The sequence below is a fragment of the Colius striatus genome, chromosome 11, assembly GCF_028858725.1.
Source record: "Colius striatus isolate bColStr4 chromosome 11, bColStr4.1.hap1, whole genome shotgun sequence".
Lineage (NCBI taxonomy): Eukaryota > Metazoa > Chordata > Aves > Coliiformes > Coliidae > Colius > Colius striatus.
In genome coordinates this window covers 23,522,193-23,542,500 of record NC_084769.1, presented here as the reverse complement: position 1 = coordinate 23,542,500, position 20,308 = coordinate 23,522,193, and the positions used below count along the sequence as shown (strand labels likewise).

The 20,308-nt window shown below is 39.5% G+C and overlaps 1 protein-coding gene across 1 annotated transcript in view; it reads right to left on the bottom strand.

The window, feature by feature from the left end:
* Positions 1–8,375: 8,375 nt before the first annotated feature.
* The window catches only part of RAPGEF4 (Rap guanine nucleotide exchange factor 4), a 151,679-nt gene continuing 139,746 nt past the window's right edge, over positions 8,376–20,308 (bottom strand). Inside the window, exons 27-31 of the mRNA XM_062004607.1 lie at positions 19,593–19,643; positions 18,871–18,958; positions 18,470–18,534; positions 10,032–10,086; positions 8,376–8,503 (exon numbers count right to left, since the gene is read on the bottom strand). Coding sequence (XP_061860591.1) covers positions 8,376–8,503; positions 10,032–10,086; positions 18,470–18,534; positions 18,871–18,958; positions 19,593–19,643 — 387 coding nt within the window. The remainder of the gene's footprint in view (positions 8,504–10,031; positions 10,087–18,469; positions 18,535–18,870; positions 18,959–19,592; positions 19,644–20,308) is intronic.

Genomic DNA, 20,308 nt, shown 5'->3' with positions numbered 1-20,308 from the left:
TAATGTAAGTCTGGCCACTTTGAGCAACAGCAGCCCTAACAATGTGGTAGCATTAATTTGATTCCATTTGTACCATCAGGTTTGCGGGCATCAGGAAGAGGTGCACGAGTGGCTCTCCTCAAAAACCTCTCTGCGTCACTGGTGTTGCTTACACTGTCCAGACTGAAATTCATGCAGGTGTGTCCAGATATGCAGCAATCACACGCCCCTGTGGTTACACTCCAAAACATAACTAGCAGTGTTGGCGTCATGACTAAAGAGTACTGCTAGCCAAAATAGGCTGCAGTCTTCCTGGGAGGTGGCAAGTGGAAAATCTAAGCAATTGCCTTTGGATTTGGCTCAGAGGCAATCCTGCCCCTTTCCTGCTGTACCTGACACGTGGTGGTGTTTATGCTCCCACAAACACTGACCTGATACCACGTGCAGCCCCCGTATTTACACAGCTAGGGCTAAGATGCCTTTTTACTTCAGCAGCCCAGTCTTTGGCATGCTGTGGGTAACAGCTAGCTCTCGACTCTCATGAGGAATGGAGAAAGACAGAGCCCCTATTATCACATGTCTCTGAGGTCCTCACGACTGGTACTTTTTTCTGCTATTACTTTCTTGTCTGCTTTTTGTATTAAAGAGAAAAATAAGAAATTTGTTAAGTGCCTATATTGTATATTTAACATAGAAATTTTAAAGAAGTGGTTATAAAACATCAATGATGGTTTCATTATAAAATTATTAAGCATGCAATTGTTAAATACAAACTAGAATGATAAAATACAGGCATTCATGTGGCAGAGAAGGTTTGTGTGCAGTGGATGTATTACACGTGGATCAAATACCTGCTTTGTGCATAATGGTTTTCAGAGCTGACAGGCTACAGCTTGCACACTATTTGGGCATGTGTGTGGTATAAAAGCACATATAACTTCTGTAAAAATGCGAACATAATTAAAAATGAGATAGCAATGAAATGGCAAAATATTAACAAGATATACATTTCTTGATTGTTCTACAAGAATGATTTTCTTGTCTTTTACTGGCACCACAGTTTTTAACCGATCATTGTACTCATCTGTAATCCACTCACTACTACTCTGCTCAGTTACCATTTCATTACATACTTTTAATTATATATATATACAGCTCATACCCCTTCGTATATTAAATTTTGTGGTCCAATAGACTTAATTTGTTGTTCTAATTTCAGTATACTTTTTTTCCTCTAAAATGTAATATGGCTTAACACTGTTTTCTTTGTTTTAAAGCTGTACAGAATTTATTGTTACTGTGTCTGTGTGTGTTTTCTAATCCGCACTGCTGCAAGCTCCACTGGAGCAACTGTCCTTGTGTTTCCCTTGTAATTTTTTTGCAATGGGTTGTCTGGCTGTAAGGAATCTGGGGAGAGGCAGGCACAATTGCACCTCTGAGTACCACCGAGGGAAGATGACAACACAGAACATTCAACAGCTGGTTTAAAGCATCCTATGGTGTTTTCTTTATTAAAAGTAATTAGTATCTAACTATTTAGTATATTTACCTTTCTTGGGAAGTAAAGGCGGCCACTGAGGTAATGAAAACTTTGGCCACCGTTGACAGGGAGTCTGTTTGAAAGAAAAAGAAAATATTAACTCCTTTTAGTGACGTGCTGTAGTGTTAATAGATACATTTTTTGCTACTTGTTTAATCCCAAGTACATTAATTAGAAACAAATCTCCATATTGAGGAACACATATTTTTCTTTTTTGGATTTAACGATGAAATTAGACTAGAAAATGTCAGTAATATTAAAGTGCCTCAGAAAAGCCCTTATTCTTGATAAATCTGTTTAGCTATATCATCTTAGTCCCTTTGCCTGTCTTTCTGAAAAAAAGGTGATCACCTCCCCCCAAACACTAGCACACTGTTAACAACAACTAGTTGTGGCAGGAAGGGGAAAAAAAAATATCCGTGCAAACCTCTAACTAGTTTCTGGCACCAGTGCTAACTGATCAGGAGCATCACAAAGGAGTTACATGCCAGACAACTGGAACAGGAGAAACATTAGGGCAGGAATTACAAATGGAAGGAAATGTTAGATTTCAAACAGACGCTAGGCAGCAACCTGCCAATACCGCAGCCCTCAAGGGTCAGTCCTACAGAGAATGAGGACATCTAAAGAAAACCCAAGGCAACACTGGCTCTCTGTTATCTGAGAACATCCACAATGCTGCCAACAGTACTCCTGCGCAGAAATAATGTACACCTGTGAAAAACCACAAAGAGTCGGCAAATACAGCTAGCGGATTCACTCCCTGGCTCGGACGGCATCTGAAGAAAGAACTATTTAAAAACACAAGAGGTGGTGTTATAATGAGGAAACCATGGAGAGCAGAAAGCTTATGATTATTGACAGAAGTTGATTAAGAAATGGATTATTGTCTGTTAGGATGTTGGAGTATCTACTGTCACTTCTATCCTACATATCTTTATGTAAATGCCCTTTAATTGAGGTATTCATTTACAATCATTATTTTCATTGGTAATGTGCTTTATTTGCATTTGAAAGCAAAAAGAGGAAAAAAAATTAAACACGACTGGCTGACCCCTGCAATGTGACAAAGGCTTTACTTTTTGTCACTCTGACCCAAATGGATTAGGGCCAGGAAATAAAGGTCAGTCTCTTACCAGTACCCCTGTGTGTCACGTTTTTATTACATGGCGTTTCCAAGAAAAATATTCCAATTTGCGTCAGTAATTATGCATTCTTTGTGCATTTTCATGTAGTTTTCTGAGTTTATTTTGAATTCAGAAATTACCTTGGAGTGCCAAACCTATTAAAAATGAACCCTTTGTGAAATATCCTTCAGCAGCTAGATGTAAATGGTGGATTTTGTAGCTCTACATGCTCTTTTTTTTATCCCTTTAATTACAAGAATCTTCCTTTTTACAGTAGTCCCCCCATCACTTGAGTCATAAAACACCAAGATCATGGTTGGAATATTTTCCTTTGTGAATTTACAGGTTATTTCCTTAGTTAGGCACTGTATGAGAACTGTGTTTTATTGCTAAAGCACTGCACAGGGCAGAAGAAATAAAAGCCAGTTTTACCCGTTGTTGGATGCTGTGCAGGTAAGCGTGTGAAGGAGTTTGTAACCTGGGTGCTCCTGTCGCACACTGGCCACAGCCTTTCACCACAATGAGAGGATGGAGGTCATGTTTTAGCCACTGTCCCTACTGGGGAGCTTCTTGTCCTGCAGGAAGGAGCTGGTTTGGGGTGGCAGTGCCTATTCTGAGAGAAGTGGAGGGGTGTGAGTCTCCTCTGCTGCTGAGGCAGGCCATGTCATCATCCCGATCAAGGACTGTCTGTGCCATGATCCCCACCGAGGGCCAACCAGCCCCACAGTACTGCCACGGGGAGATGCCCAAGGGTGGCAGGGGTTCCCTGGGCACAGCCATAGCTCTGGAGACAGGGTTCCGCTGGCTGTTTGTGCTCAAGGCAAAGATAAGCCACTGTAAAAGTTTCTGGTTTAGTAATTTTCATGGTAACTTTTTAATCTGGTCATTATTTTCTTTGATTGCTAATACCTTGACCTCTGGTGACAGCTGCTGCTTGTGCCTGCTAAACTTTAATGCAGGCTACTGTAAAGAACATTATGATTATTTGAAAAGGCAGGGTGTAATGCATTTCAGATTAACAGAGAAAGAAAAGCTATTCAAGTTAGAGGTTCACTTTGCCATATCACTCTCTATGCTGCTTTCCTTATTACCAGTACAAAAAATGAAATGAGAATAGCACATCTTTTAATTTTCTTCCACTATTACCTCTTGATTTGCATTCAGAGCTCCCAGAAGAAATACTGCTGAATTCAGAAGTAGTCTATTTAAGCTGCGTGGTGTTTAAAAATTGCTGGAAGAGGTTAAGGTACTGTATATTATGCAGTTGACCTTACTAAGAAGCTATGTTAACAATTTAGACTTATAATTTCCTGCCGTTACATTTTGTTAAAATACTTCTTTTTCTTTTTTTTTTTTAAAGCAAAATTCATTATCTCTTTTGGTACCCCTGCAGGTTAAACCTTTTGATTTCTCTCTAACGTATTTTGTAAGATTTCTAAATTGTATTTAAACTTCTTGTACTTAAAAGGTTGTTTTGCCAGGATCTCTTTGAAAAAAGGACTTTTTTTTTTTGTCTCTGTCTCTCTTTACACCTGGTCTGCCGAGGCTGTGTGCCTTCACAGCGTTTTCCTTAGGAGGAAAAAGCCCAAACCCTTCGTCTGCAGGGTTCTGCAAATACATTTGAACTCTTTTATCTGGCACTATCATGTCTTTGTGGCTGATCAGGTTTGAACAAGATGCTCAGGGAAAATATTTTGGATCCTGCCTTTACCAAACAGTAGCAGCCTCCTGGTATGTTGGATTCAGCCTCCCAGGATTTAACCTTTGTTCCCTGCCTTTGTCTAGCAACGGCCAGTACAGCGTCTGGTCATTGAGAAAAGCAGCAAATCCTAACAAAGCCACAATAGAGAAATGTTCCAGTGGTGGAGGGAGCTGTATTCTGTGACTCTTTGGGCTCTGTAGCCCTAAATAGAGGTGTTTGTGCTCTGTAGTGCTGCTCCGGCAAAAATCCGTGTCTAGTGGAACCCTGTAATGGAGAACGTTTTCCAAAATGCCCAAGCTGTCACCATTCTGTCTCCAGAGTTCGCTGCCTCTCCACTCAGCAGCAGCAGATGTTTGTTGTAGGCACAGCCTCCTGGCCACCTTGCAGCTGCGGCTCTGCCAGTCGATAAAACGGGGTCAGGGGCTCTGGGGCCTGAAGCCAAATGGCACAGACCAGCCACATCATCATTGTATGATCTATCACCCTGTGGTATCATCATTTTTTAAAACAGGTTTATAATTTTTCAAGCTAAAGTGTTGAAGTAAGGAGGCAGCTGTGCTGCAGCATTTATGCCCTTTGTGCAGGAGGGTGTGACGGAGGGTTCACAAAGCCTTCTTCACAAAGCCTCCTGCGACCCACTGGTGGGCTGCAGGGAGAAGCAGGAGACAGGCCGAATGGGCCTCTCCTAATTTCTCACTGGCAATGGTGTCTGGCACATGCTGCCCCACCAATAATAGTTGGACACTCACATACGGTGCTTGTTGTCACAGGCCAAAACCAGGCCAAGTGGTGTGCTACAGCCAGAGCAGTACAGGCCATCAGCAGTGTGGGGCTGGGCATCGCCTGACCATCTTGTGCTTGGCTATGCTGACACGGCACCTGAGCCTGGGCTTACAGTGCGGCGCTAAGAGGCCGCAGGTGAGGGATGTCTCTCCACTGAAGCCGGATCAAGTTGTGACTCGCAGCTGCAAGCACAGGGTGAAGGCAATATGGGAGTGTTGACATTTCAGTGTCTCACAAGTTCCTATTCATTTTTCACACTATTGCAACAGTCGCTTAGACTTCAAACAGCAAGAGCAATGTATCAACAGCTGCCTTCCTGTTGTAAAGTCAACACAGGAGAGAGAAGCCCAGTGTGGTTCCCAGTGCCAGAAGGCAGTTTTATTCATGTAATCTCTAGGTATGCAGAGTGTGATCAGAACCATAGCAACTATCTGAACCACTCGAATGAGTTAGATACAGAGATAGAAACACTTCTTATTTATATAGCACCCTTTATTGGAAAATTAAAAAATGCCAGGCTCCAGTTTCACCAAGCAGGCAAACTGCATTCATCTGTTGAGGCGGAGGTGCCATAAAACCTCTATTTGTATCACTGGGATGTATCTACACGACAGAGATTGTTTGGCAACAAGTAAGTAAAAAAGTTAGAGGTTCTAAGGAACAGAAGAATAAACCAAGTGGATAAAAACATACTAAACAGATGAAGAATCAGTCTATGTGCAGAGCCAAGCTGAAACTTGGCAGCTTTATAAACCAGTTAACATGGAAATAAATGAAAGTCCAAACAATAGGAACAAATCTGGAACAAATAAAATCACAAACTCACAAACGCTATAAATTTATTGTAAAAATTAAAATGTCTTTTGAATTAATTATGTCCCTGTAGTTTATTCTACTGCATACTTTACTTCTGGGAAGATTCTGTATCTGACAAAGCCATATGAAGTATATTCATAGAGCGGTACAAATGGAAAGAAGAAATATTTCTCACTTGAAATAATGTGACACAAATTTGTCTCTATGTTATTAGATGGTTTTCCTCTGAATCATCTTGAACTTCTAGTCAGACAGCAAAGCTAAAATAAATTATTTCATCATGCTGCCGAGTATTTTTTAACTGTGTAATTCTTTCAGAATGCAGGTACTGAGCAGACAGTGGTTCTCTGTACCAACATTTCCCCGTTGACTCTCAGCTTTTGCAGAATTTACATTTTGACTAAAGGAATGCAATTATTTCATTATTATTTTATAATAATAAAAATAAATAACATAATAAAAAACTGAATGCTTATGTGTACACTGACTCCACACAGTCCTGGTCAACGCCAAGAGAAGTACACTCTGTGTCTGAGGCAAAACCTAGACTGTATCAGTGAGGTCCTCTCTGAAGCTTAATTATGAGATAATAGTTGCAGCTTCTAATTTCAGGCTTAATCAGTTTTATGACATCCAGTTTTGCAGAGCAGAGCCAGTATGAATGCAGTGGGAAATACTTTTGCTATTTGAACATCATCATTCCCTTGGCGCATGCTTGGCTGTCACCAGTGCTTGCCTGGTGTACAGCCATACCCTAGAGTCTGGGCTGGCACAAAGGATCTTGGAGGGGTGAGAATACGTGCAAAATCACCTTTTCCCACATGGCTGCAAGACCTGATGGGCCTCCTTGAGGTGATTGAAGCCAGAGGCCTTTCCAGTGCTACATTAGCCGAGGTCTCGAGTTACCCAACCTGTGGTAAAATCCTGTCTGAGATAACTCACGGCGCTCACAGTACTGGCTGAGCAGGACAAATTAGTGGGAGAGATAAAATTAAGAATAAATCCCTCCTTCATTTAAACTGTTCCAATTTAAATGTTTTCTGTCTTTGCATGGGACGGTAGGGATCCTCCTTAGCAACTCTAAATGAACCAGTTAATAAAACCATAGTGTTACATCACTGCAAGACTGTCACCCCCTGTGGCACAGATGGATCTGATTGGCTTTAAATTGGTTATCCATATCAAAATGGATGTAGGCCAACTACGGTTTCGAAGCTCAGCAAATGAAAAATGAATTTTGCCCTATCAGCCAATTAACAGCATCAGTATTTATGCAGGAATGAAGCTGAAAGTGCAAATAAGGCCAGCGACTAAACCTTTCCGGCAATTACGTTTAATAAGGTACTGCGTGTTGTTTACAGAAAACATAGATCACACAATTCCTACACATTAAATGCATACAAAGTATAAAGACAAAAGCAGCACTCCCATAACATGCTGAACAAAATAAATAAAACTGAATTATTTTGGCACAATAGCTATTAGAGAAATAAATATTCTAGAACATAACCGATTAACATTTATTTACAGTGTATTGAAAGTGCAAAACAATTGGCCAAAATTAAGATACTTGTAAAAGCTTAAGATCAGAAAATATGTGTTAACCAGCCACAACTACTTGTGGCTGAAGTTTAAGGTTTTAATGTCCAGGAAATTTTTCTGTTGAAATCCATTTGTGCATATTGTGCTCTTTTTGAACCAGTCCTTTGCTACCTTTATGCATTGAACATCATGGAATTTTGTAAAAACCTGATTGGTAGTTTTAAAAAAGAAGTAAAATGTAAACATGGATTAATATATTTATAATTCAATATCTTTTCAGTCCTGTCATGTCTTCTGAAATGGCCACACTGCTTGCAGTAGTAGGCAGCAGGATTAGAAATTTTTCTTAGTATCTGTTGTATTTCAAATGGAGATATTTCTAAGTCTTTGAATGGAACTATTCCTTGGATCTCTCTTAAACTGACAGTCTTTCATCAGATGCTTACATGCATCTTCTACTGAGGTCAACAGTAGCTGGGTAAGCTAAACTGATGATCAGTTTTGGTCCCAACCTGGAAAATAAATCATAAAATACAGATTTTAACTAGGGAGAAAAACACTACCTCCCTTAGAATTCTTAGAAGCTTTTTGTGCATTTTTCACTAACTATGCTATTTTATCTTTTGCCTTTATCCATATGAGAAATCGTTGACTACACTTTAAGATGAATTAACAGTTAACAACATGGCCACCCATACAGCTACAGTGCATAAATTCTTCCTCAGCCAAAGTGCTCTGACAGACTGGTACATTGTGCGTTGCCTAAGACCTTAGGGATATGTTTTTGCTTATTTTTGTAGTGGCAGTGCGGTAGCAGAGAAAGTGAAGTTCTTAACGGGTGACCTTGACAGGATAAAAGATCATTTCTCATCATTGCTTCAAATGTTTATGCTCGACGCGGTTCTAGTCGGTGAGACATCTGTGATAAAGTTCTCTGGTTGTCAATCACATTTAATTGCCGCACATAGCTCCGAACATCCTGATGGTTCTTATTAGTTAGGGCTGCGTCAGGATCTGGTGAAAGAGAAATGATGTAGGATTGATACACTTAAACGAACAAATGCCTGAACAGAATGCATATCTCCTTACAAGCTGTCACAGGAAACACCAGATCCCGGTGAGTTAAAAAGAAAATATTTAGAAATTGCTCTCTTTGAAACCTTTCCTCCCTATCTGGTAGTCTTTCTGGTTACTGCCCTCACAAATTAACTTTCTCTCTCGGATATCCTTGGCTACATTTGCTCAAATTGATGGCCCTCAGTTACAGTTTTATACGTCACTTTAGCAGTCAATAGTTATAAATTATATAGCTAACTAGTACAATTTAAAGCTGCCTGTCAGCTCTTGAACTGGCAGCTTTAACACAGATCCAAAACTATACAGCTGATATAAGCCTCCTTTCATGAAATACTCCCATTTCTAGCTCAGTATTAAATATTTATAGCACTGTAGTTCTTCATGGTTGCCCCACTCAAGCCTCAGAATTTACTACCTGTTTACACTGCTTAACTTACCTACTCTATTACTTACTGTACCTACTCCAACAACAATTATAAAATACCACTGAGCTAAAATCACAGTGAACAGCTTACCTTTTAATTAAATATGTGTTAGGGAACTGAAACTCCTCTAAAGGAAAGACACTGAAGCATCTACTCTATATAAATGCACATACACACAAAAAACACGGGACTTGCATACGGTACATCTTTCAACTGACACTTTGTTACAGCCTACATTGTGAAAATCTACTTCCATTTCTAAATACGTGGAAGTCTCACTAGTACTTAACACCGGGGAACTAAAAGATACATAGACAGAAGAAACCTTGATGATGGGATAAAAGAAAAAAAAAGCAGCTCCCTTGATCTTCTAGAGTTAAGCTTTGACCCAGATGGAAAGAACTTATATTTACAAAAATATATCGGTTTATATTATTTATTCCATTCTTTTTGAGAAAGAGGAAAGGCTGCTGAGAGGTGAAATGAACGAAGCATTGAGGAAATGACAGCGTGACCGGGACTGATGTGCACCTAGATGGGATGAGAACCACAGAGCAAGCCTCTTTTGACCACACAGCTCTGTCATCTTACATGGTCTCAAGTAAGTTCTGGCAATTACGCTGACAAACCAGTTCATCACCCTGTACAGCTATGTCACTTACAAATGTCACGTTTCTGGACTGGTTTCCCATAAAAACAGGGTTTATCCAAGCAAGTATCTTGCATGTGTCTCTGTGCTGTTGTCTGCCAGCCTTATTTCAACCACTTCTGAAGCCAGTGGCTAATTCCAACCAATTCTAATTTGAAGATGTGAAGATACCTCACAGATATTTAACTCCTTCACATGCTTGGAAAAGACATGGAGAAGGGGCTTATTAGAGCTTCCTGAAAGGTATGTCACTCTGTGACATATTGGAGGATCCAAACATGGAAGGATCACTGGAAACGAGGCTTTTCAATTCTAGTACAGAGAGAATTAGTCATAATTATTGTAGCTACTGATGATAATGCTGACTGCGCAGATGTTGTAATACACTTACTGAAAGATTGGCTTCGGCAGAATTTCACCGTCCTGACAGTATTGGCAATCATACGCTGGAAAGAAAAGATGGGATGCAATCAGAGAACAAGTACTGTATTTCATCACCATTTAAACGAAGCACCTAACTGTGCCTGAGTGTGGAGACATATGCCAATAAAAGCAGTCATATGAATGAAAATATAATTTTAATGCTGATACTCTCATATGTAGAGTGTGATTTGCATTTACACAGGCTTTAAATGAGCATGAGCCTAATTTACATGCGCTCAGAGAACCCTTTCCCTTGCTTGGATGCTGTAAAATATCTTAACTAAGAAAGAAAATCAGCCCCTTCAGTGTGCTCTCTTTGATAACATCTTACCACATTAAAAAGTAAAAAGATTATCATATAGAGCACTTGGAGAATATACCCATGTTAATTTTTAGACCATCAGTTCCTAACAGCAAGGCCGTTTCTAGAACATACTTAGCAATTAAAAAGCCTTCACCTTTCATATGAATTTGAGTTTAAAATGCAGCCCTCCTGGAAAATGGCAGTGTAAAATGAGCACGTGAGGGTGCATGGCCACCATTAGAACTGTGCCCTGCAGGCAAGTTTCATCAAACAGATCAGTTAGTGTTAGCTTGCACAAGCGTATCTAACCCAACATGAAAATTGGATTCACTTTTGGTGCACACTTCTAGCAATTCACAAAAAAAAGGCTGAAGTCACTTCAGTCCTTTTTGGCTGTGCTTGCTCTTCAGTACGTAAGCCATCATTTCACTCACATAGGTGAGAAAATATTCACTAACACATTTTGCTCTGATAAATCAGATGCTATTTTACAGAAGTTTTTAAGAACAGAAATAAAGGTAAGTCATAAAGGGAAGGATTTCAAATTTAGTTCTGGACTGCAAAATTTTAACTGCCTTCTGTGATTAGCACCACACAGGCACTACACCCACCAGTGCAGAGGCAAAATTAGTTTTTCTGCATAATATCATATAAACCAAAACTTCCATCAGTAGAACTGAATTCCTTTGCTAGACAGTTTAATTCAGTCACAGTTATAAAGATAACATTTGTTTGTTCCCTTCGCTTAGATTAAGGAAAAGCAGAGGAGGGAAATTCCTCTGCTATTCCTAATCAGATTCGAACGTTTGTTCCAACACTTCAACGCAGTCCAACAATTACAACAGCCACATCTTCTAGCACAGCACACTCTCACCAGGGTATTTCATACCTTCTTGAAATCTTGTGTGAGATTAACAAACTAGTCATAAGACCTCACACAATGGAATGATACATTTCTTACTAGTAAACAGGAAAACCTAGGGCATGCACAAATATAATATTCCATGAAAATGATGTTATAAAGAAAATACCTTTGTGAAATTTGTCATTCCTGAAGTGGGAGCAACAATGTTAAAACACTCCTTTACACAGATGCTAGATAATCTTAGGCATTTTAATACACCGTTGGGCATACAAAAATGGGTGTAGCCGGCGGTCAGCATTAGAAACACTAGGGATATATCACATTCAAAATTGTTGTTGATTACACATAGTATAATCAAATGAAATGTGGCTATTCTAAAACTGAGCTAAAGTATTTAATCCTAAAACACAAGTTCACAAAAGATCTAGGGAATCTGCATATGGGTCTGCTTACATTGTTCCTAAAGTCTTATGTATTTACATGTGAAAAATAAGTAGATTTGAAGTAAGAGTAATTTTTATCCTATGCTAGTTTTCATACCTCTTCAAGAGACTATTACTAGGGAGATTTTCTGAGGCACCTACTTTGCAAACATTTGCTTAATGTGCTTAGCATTAAGTATGCGAGTAAGGCCCACTGACTTGATGGTACCTCTGAAATACTCAAAGATAAGCACTTTTTATAATACTGGATTGAGACAGAACCCACTGAATATTGCAGTGTTGGTTCTTCAAGTCTAACCCAATCAAATGAAAATCAAAACAATGTGACCGTGTGAACATGTAAACATGAGTGTTCCGTAAGTCTACAGATTCATATTTGGCTCGGTCATGGGACACTGCTATTTTGATTTATACCATTTCAAAAAGTACTCACCTAAAATAACTATTTCAAGGAGAGACTATAAAGCTGAACTGGAACAGCCAAACTGATCAAGTTTCAAGAAAATCTAACCTGAAGGGAAGTTTTTAAGAACACTTCATTTTTATGGATATAGCTAGTGTTGCTTGCTGTGCTTTCTAGCAGATTGCTAACACACTCCCTGATTTTTCACACCTAGAAATGTTTAGGTGTTGAAGCAGCATTTCATAATTGTCTTTGGAGCTAGACTGTAGGTTCTGTGTTTAATTAGTTTAGCATTAAGCTTCTTGGGTGAAAACTTAGATTTATCCAAAAGAGTATGGTCTGTGGAATACTTTTACTCTTTTATTTTCTTTATGTGAGGAATTTCTTCGGGGAAAAAAAAAGCATAGCATGTAGAATGAGTATTGTGATGTTGTATTGTACTGAAAGACAAATTCTGTGTGCAGCAAATGGTGTTTTTTTCACTATTTCCAAATTTCTCACTCTATGGCCTATTCCAGGCAAGGAAAACAGTAGTGGCAATGAACTTGTCTGACTTCTGGTTAAAGGCTGAGCTGCCTGGCTTCCTTCATAGAATCATAGAATCATAGAATCATAGAATGGTAGGGGTTGGATGGGACCTTTAGAGATCATCTAGCCTTCAGTTGGCTTAAAGGCTTCATTTTAAGGAGTTATTTTGCCTGTTCCTGAGGATAATCTCATTCAATCTGTGAATTCAGAAGCATCCTGGCAATAATACACAAATGAATGAGGAAGTTGGTGTTAAGGTAGAACAGATGGAGAAGCTGTGGATGGAAGACAGGATCACAGCCCCATGGGGAGGTTCTGGAGCATTATGTATCCTTGAAGAGCTCTTGTCTAGTATAAACTCAAATGAGCTCCTCTTTGGAAGGTGCAAAGTGAACAGGAAAATGGCATATGAAATGAAAGAGAATTTCTCTTCCTAAATCTTGTCGATAAGTTGGATTTTCTTCTTTTGATACAAAACTAGAAACACGTACAGAGAAAATGTTCAGATGGAAGTTTAATTGCCAGCTCCTTACAATCTTTCTTCAAATGGAGGATTACTTCTAGTTAATGCCTGCAAAAATTAACCTCTGTTTACTCACTGTGCTAAGAAAGACCATTATCGAAAAGTCATACAAACCTAAATTTGGATCTTTCTGAAATAGAACCAACTGCATAATATAACAAGCAACTGCTACTACCAGCATGCTATATATACACAACAATACCCTTTCAGATTTTAGGCAGTCTGGAATAGTGGCAGCAGGCCAGCACATTATCTTCTAATCCATTCCAAATGCAGGTTTCTAAATGTTATAAATATTCATACATGCCATAGAAAACTAGTAAGGGCTTTAGTCACACACTTTTTGCATAATCTTTATGTTCCAAAAAATGAAAGAATGTTTGCCCTTTTTTTTGCCTAAGGATCACAGTGTGAATTCTCTTTTGTTCATCTCCACAAAACCTGAAAACCAATATGCACAGATCCTCTAATCCTCATTTCACACCTGAAGGGTGAAGAGGCTTGACAATAAGAAGCATCAGTGGCCAGCGACATGACACTGTTGTGCTGCTATGGCAGGTCAGCACTCTCACAGCTATCTCGTGACTTCTGCTCCCTCTACAGGTACCATTTCTGAGACATGCCGGGAACTGTGACATGGAGATGGTGCCACGGAAAGTGATCTTTGTTCAGGATGTCTCATGATTTGAGAAACAGCACTGATCAGGTTCCCAAATAATAGTGTCTTCCCTTTCTATGAATACAAAATTCTATCCTGGCAGTCAGACTGCAGGATTATGCAGCTGAGGTTTGAAAAAAGCACAGATCAGTCAGTGGTCAAGAGTATGAAATATCACCTGTCCTTAAGGAGAGTCATGCTCAGTGCTTTCCCCACTTTCCTCTCTCTTCACTTTCCGGCAAGACATAATTCTAAGAAAAGGCTTTAAAATTTTTTCCTAAATATATAGCTATGAAAGCCGTGTCACTTAAATGTTATGTATTGCCATGTACTGTGCTGCAGGTTATAGGTTGTCCTGTATCTGTTAAAGACTTAATAGGAACTGATACTATTGGCAGCTTTAGGGGCTCTCCTTCACCTGTAAACAAGGCTATTAATGGACTTAAGAGGCAAATATTCATTCTAGATCACAGACTAATTGTGTTTGTTGTCTACTGCCATCTTTTCACCTTTCCCCTACTTGCAGCTCTCAACATGTCCTCACCTTGCCAGAGTACAACTACAGCATTCAAAAACTTGACAAGCCTATTCATTCCTTGTTGCTCTGTAACAAGAATGTCTTACGTTTTTGTGTAGAGAGATGTTCTCAAACAACACTCACAACTAACATCTACTGCCAACTCACTGGTGGAGAAAGATGCAGGTCATGGAGCCAACCTTGAAGGTGCATCTGAGCAATACTGTGATGGAAACAGCGCGTACCTTGTCTCCATCAGCTTCTTACAGTGAGGTATGTAAAAGACCTTCAATACTTCTTTAAACTGAAGACAAAATCTTTTACTAAAGGCTTATACTACTAATACCGGTGATTTAGTTATTCTATCTGCTTAATGACAAAAGTATAAATAGTATATTCCAGGCTGGATTTTAAGGCCAAATTCTTGTTTCCTCCATATCCCCAGCCCTGCTTCATGCAATAAAATGCAGACTAAAGAGCACAATTACAGTGCAAATAGAGAGAGGATACCCATCTCTGGCACATTCATTATTGCTTCTCCACATTGTGTACAAAACAAATGGGTCCACTTACAAACTTCCCTCTCCTCACACAGCTCTACCACACATGGTATTCTCTTCCCTGGCTAGCTGTCACTGCTGTCCCACTCCTCACGGCCTCCTCCAAGCAAGAAGCATCTGTGAGGATCAGGAGATAGGGAAGCAGAAGAAGGAGCAGGCAGATACAAAGGCAACAGCAGATAAAGCTCAGCAATGCTCTGCAGAGTGATGTCCTCCCACTGCTGCCAATACCACAGTTCCACCACTACACCTCTGAAAAGATTGATTTATAGGAAAGTGTAGCAGGAAAAAATTGACTCAGTCCCTTTCCTTTTTAGCCTGACTTGCTAAAAAAAGCCTCAAGGCTAATGTGGTTTAACACCATCTGTCTGTTTTTCCCTCCTTCTCTAGATATTTGTCAAATTTGAAAAAATAACCCAGAGTTTTCAAAAGTAAGGAAGCTCCTACCAATTTTCTGTGAAAATTGATGTCTGTGGACAAGAGAAAGGTCACGTAAATGCCCTCTTCTCCTGTATCCTTCAGGCAAAAGGATGTAGTGTATGTTCCTGCATTATGACAAAAGCTTATTCACACAGAATTCCACAGGCATGAAGAAACCACCCATGCCCCAGCCATGAAGAAAGCTCTGAGCAGAGCTCAGACAGCCATGAAACACAAACGTTTAGGAAATCAGGCCTCGCTGTTTCTGGCACTAGAGGAAATCTTGGCTCAGATAGCTCCTGCGTGTTTTAAGATGCATCATTTAATATAAATAATAACAAAACAGCAGAAAACATAAAAGGTTTAAAGGAAGCTGTTTCAGCTGAAGAGATGCCACTAGATCAAACTTCTACTTTTGGCTGCTAGTTACAGGAATAAAGTTGTCAACAGCACATCAGCTGTCAGGATCAGAGCTCTGTGGTGAGAATGCAGACATGATGCCAGAGGCTGTCCTCAGTTTCATCACTGTGCTTACACGAGAGATGGAGGGATCCACCTCCTCTGGTGGCAAATGGCACCAACAGTGCCAACCACCTAGATATTTGTATTCATAAGCTTCAGCAAGCATCAAAGTTAGGATGGATCAAGGGAAATAATTTTCCAAAGAAAATGTTTGTTTTAGACAGATCAGTAATAGAGTGGCTCCCAGTGATACTCAAAGGTATCTCTCATCTGCCTGTGACAGAATATCATGCAGCAGAACAAAGAGACAGAAACAACAAATGGCAGGACAGGATTCCTGTAGAGGAAATCTGGTCTCTGCTTTGCTCTCAAAGATGGCAGAATAACATCACAGATTTATCTTGAGTTTATACTTATGTAAAAGAGAGCTGAATTTATGTGTGTGTTATCTGGCTGAGTGGACTTGTCTTCACCAGTTAATATCTGGCAATTATGTGTGGATGTGACAGTTGTAAGCTTAACGCAAGTAGGCGGTAGCGATGGAGGTTTAACAGTAGGCTTTTCTTCTCTGCTTGACCTGATGACACATGCAAAAAGCTAAAAACTGTCAGGTCCACATTAGGACTTGAATGAATTATGTGGGTGGAATCTGAATATGTTGCTTTGAAGGGCTATGGGTTGAGAGAAGCCATAAAAACACCATAGAAGCATGCAGAATAGCCAGCGAAGAACGTTAAAAACACAAAAGATGTATTTGTAGTAATGCCTGGAGGAAAATCACAGTGAGCTTTTAGGTAGAACAGTAACTGAAGAAAAGTTTAGAATACCGAGAAAGGAGACTTTTTCCCTTTCTGTTGTGTGGAGAAACATGAGACATTGTATTGGTTCTTTGAAAAATGTATAGCATCAAAAATGAATTGATCTTCATCCTCCTAAAGGAAATGCTGAAAGCTCAAATTACTGATCAAAATGAGTGATAGAACATTCATGCAGCATAAAATTTTATTTAAGACCTTTGGGTGCTACCGGTAAATCCATGTTATGGGATTATATACTTCTGAAGATAAGGCAATGTGCAGACTAGGGTGAAAAGGGCAGACCTGCAACAGACTAGATATAGATCAGTTTAGGCTGCTATACAATTCACTCTTGGCCTCAGGAGTGCTGAATTGTGGTAGAGTGGTGCAGAATCATTTCTGAATGACAAGCCCAGGTTGACCTTCAGTCTACAGGCAAGTGCTCACAGGAGAGTGAGTTCCTGCCTCCTGTAATGGCTTTTACACATAACCATGCATAGCCTGAGGCACACATACTGCTCTGAGGCCTCTGGATGTACTGGCTCTTCTGGCTCTTGGAGCTGTAAGTAGGACAAGTGAGGTAGAGAACATGGACCCAAGCAAATAGCTATGGCCATCCTTCTTGGTTTGGAGATGATCAAGATGATCTGAGATCACTTGGTGTTTCTCAAAATATTTGCTATCTACCTTAAAAGAGATACATTTATCTATCTATCTAATTAGAACAAGCAGTCCAGGTAAAAGTCCTTTTCTGCAGGTAGAAGAATCAAAGCCTTTGGAAGGAGATGGCAACACAGTCTGTGTATGCAATTACAGAACATCATTATTGCAAAGTGAGGTCAGACACTTCCTCGGGCATAAGCACTACCATGTACCCACAAAAAAGTCTCAGCTTACTAGCGAGGTATTTTCACCCTAGGACAGAGGCTGTTCTGGAGCTACAGACTGAAATCTAAGAGAAGAATTCACTCAGAATGATGATCACTTTTCTGTGAAGATTTGTAAAGAGCTGAAAGTCCTCCTTCTTCCCTTCTGCTATACCAGTGCTCAGCAGGTAAGACAAGGTCTTCTGCAGTGCAGTGGAAATAACCGTGGAGTGGTTCTGGCTACTGTAGTACTAAGAACAAGCAGATATAGGTACCACAGTAGATGTGCTCCAGCATTGCTGCTGAATGGAGCTTTACTGCAGACACAGTAAGTCAGGTCTGGTTTTGCAGTGCAGTTACTCATGGCTGGGCATGTCTAACCCATGTAGGTATCATTAACCATATTAAGAACACGGCCTTAGCAACCAAGTAAAATGCTTCTCACTGCCGAGAAACTGGAGCTGCAATTGAGATTTCCATAAGAAGTTGTCTGCCTGCAGTTTTTGACAATGATGTTTGAAATGATGAGAGCTTAAGTGCAAGACTTAAAATAAATCACATTTGAGCATAATCTAACTGTCTATCATTGATTCTCCTTTCCAATATGAAAGCAATCAAGTCACAGAAGTCTCCTTTCAGCTGTTAAAGGAAAAAAGATGATGTTGTGCACGTTCTCTACTAAAGCTCCTTTCATTCTCTGAGGAGCAATGCAAAACTATCCCAGCCTGAGGCAGTTCAGTCCTGTTTGAAGGAACAGCAGTTAAAATCACAGCTTGGTCCCAAACTGGCTGTTAAAAACTGTCTCTAACAGCTCTGCTTCCTGTCACTGCTGCTGCCTCTCCTAGGAAACATTTTGGCTCTGCACGGCTCAGCAGGCAGTTGTTTCTCCACCTCCGTGAGTTTCTCCAGAAACCCAGAGGTCCCAAGTACTGTGCACGATGCAGGTCCTGGTCCTGCATTCACTTTCTCTAGCCTTGGACATCATTATTGAGAATTTCTCTCCTGAAGAGACGAATTAGGAGGTATTTTCAAATTTTTACATCAAATATGTCATACATACCATTTTTTCAAAGTTTACCAGATTGTCAGTGAATGTCTTGTTTCCTTCATGAGTAAACGTCATGTCTGCATAGAAATAAAAGCCCCACAAAAGCCCATTACTGAATCATGGCCATACAAAACAGCAGAACATTTTATCTATCCATTACAAACATCAAAGCAGCTAAAAAAGTCAAAGATTTAGTTTTTAATTTGCACCGTTTCTGAGGCTAGCAAAATTGAGGTGTGATATTCAGATGTAATAAAGCAGTTTTTCTTGTCTCTGTGTCATGCTTTTCATAATGGAAAAAGATCATACCTCACACTGAGACTGATTTTTGCTTTTTCTTGCTGCTACTCTTATTCTTCAAATATTTGACAAATAGCTTTCAAGTTAATAATTCCGGCAACATCCAAGCTTACCTTTTATAAGTAGTGGCATGAAAGGAATTATTGGAGGGTCCAATTTAGCTACAGTTAGTCTGTAGGCCCTATGGTTTCTTGATGGGTCCTTGAGAAGAAAAGAAAAATCAAATAATTATGAACATGTATTATTATAGGTATTAAGTCACTGTATGCATTCATTTAGATGTCATGGCATTTATTAAAAACATTATTTTCTCCTGTGGCTTTAGAAGTGCATCTGCAAACCAAGACACCTTTTATCATTCTCTTATACAGTTTACATGATGAGAATGCAGCCACTAAACACAAACATTTTTCATGCCAAGCAGCAAGGTGAGATATGGTTACCAAAATTGTTCATAAAAGGAACCAAACGTTTTTGTTCCCTCCTTGCAGCTGCAGATCGAATTTTGCGTATGTTGTAACACTAAAATGTATTGCCTGGAAAAATCCAGGTTGGAAAATACAATTTCCCATATGTACTATCGGAAAACGTGATAAAGCTTTTCTGAGTTCCCAGATTAACTTTGAGTGGTACATAAGTTCTCCCAGAGTAGGTTCCTAAGAGTATAATTTATTAGTCATACTGACTTGTTTTAGCAGCTCTAAAATGGGATCATAAACTTCTTAAAGTCAAACAAGGACATATAAAATGTTCTGAATCAAGGAATTAAAATCGGTTACTCAGAAACTGAATTAGCTCAGATTGGGCATAGAATGAGGGATCTATTGCTATTCACCATTAAGCTTTCAAACTCTGCATAGATCTTCTTGAACTTGCTTGGAAGTTTCTGTTAATAAAAACAAAAATAGTAAACTTTAATTAAATCCAATTTTACTGTAAATGCTAGTTCCTTCTACAACGCCCTAAGTCAGGAAAGTGCTCTTTTTGCCAGATATTTCTAACAATGTGCTAATCTGAAATACAACATGTCTCCTAGCAACCAGATTATAAATAGAGACGGGACCAGCCACGAAACCTGGATCCTGATTTAAACTCCCAACTTGAATTCACTCCTTTGGGTCGCTTAGATTCGGACTTTTGTCTGGCTCACATCACAATCACTGAATTCAGAATGTAAGGGAAAGTTTAAGTCAGTGGTTTCAGGACATTTCTGAATATAGCCTATATGAAAATATACCTTACACACAGCTTGTGTAGGGTAGCTCAGCTTAATTATTCATACCTAGGATAACTGCCCTTGCAACATTCACCAACTATTGCTCAAATTTTCAACATGCCCAGCAGACAAAGGCCTCCATCGCTTTCTGGGGTATGAATTAATGAACAGTTTTTCACAATACCTATACAAATAAATCATGGTCAGATGATCATGCAGTGATTGGGATAAGATGGGCTTTACTAAATATTTTCTTACCCCCTCATGTAACATTACACATATTAAATAATTTTACTATAAAAACTATAATATACGTTATAAATTAGCTTCAGAGA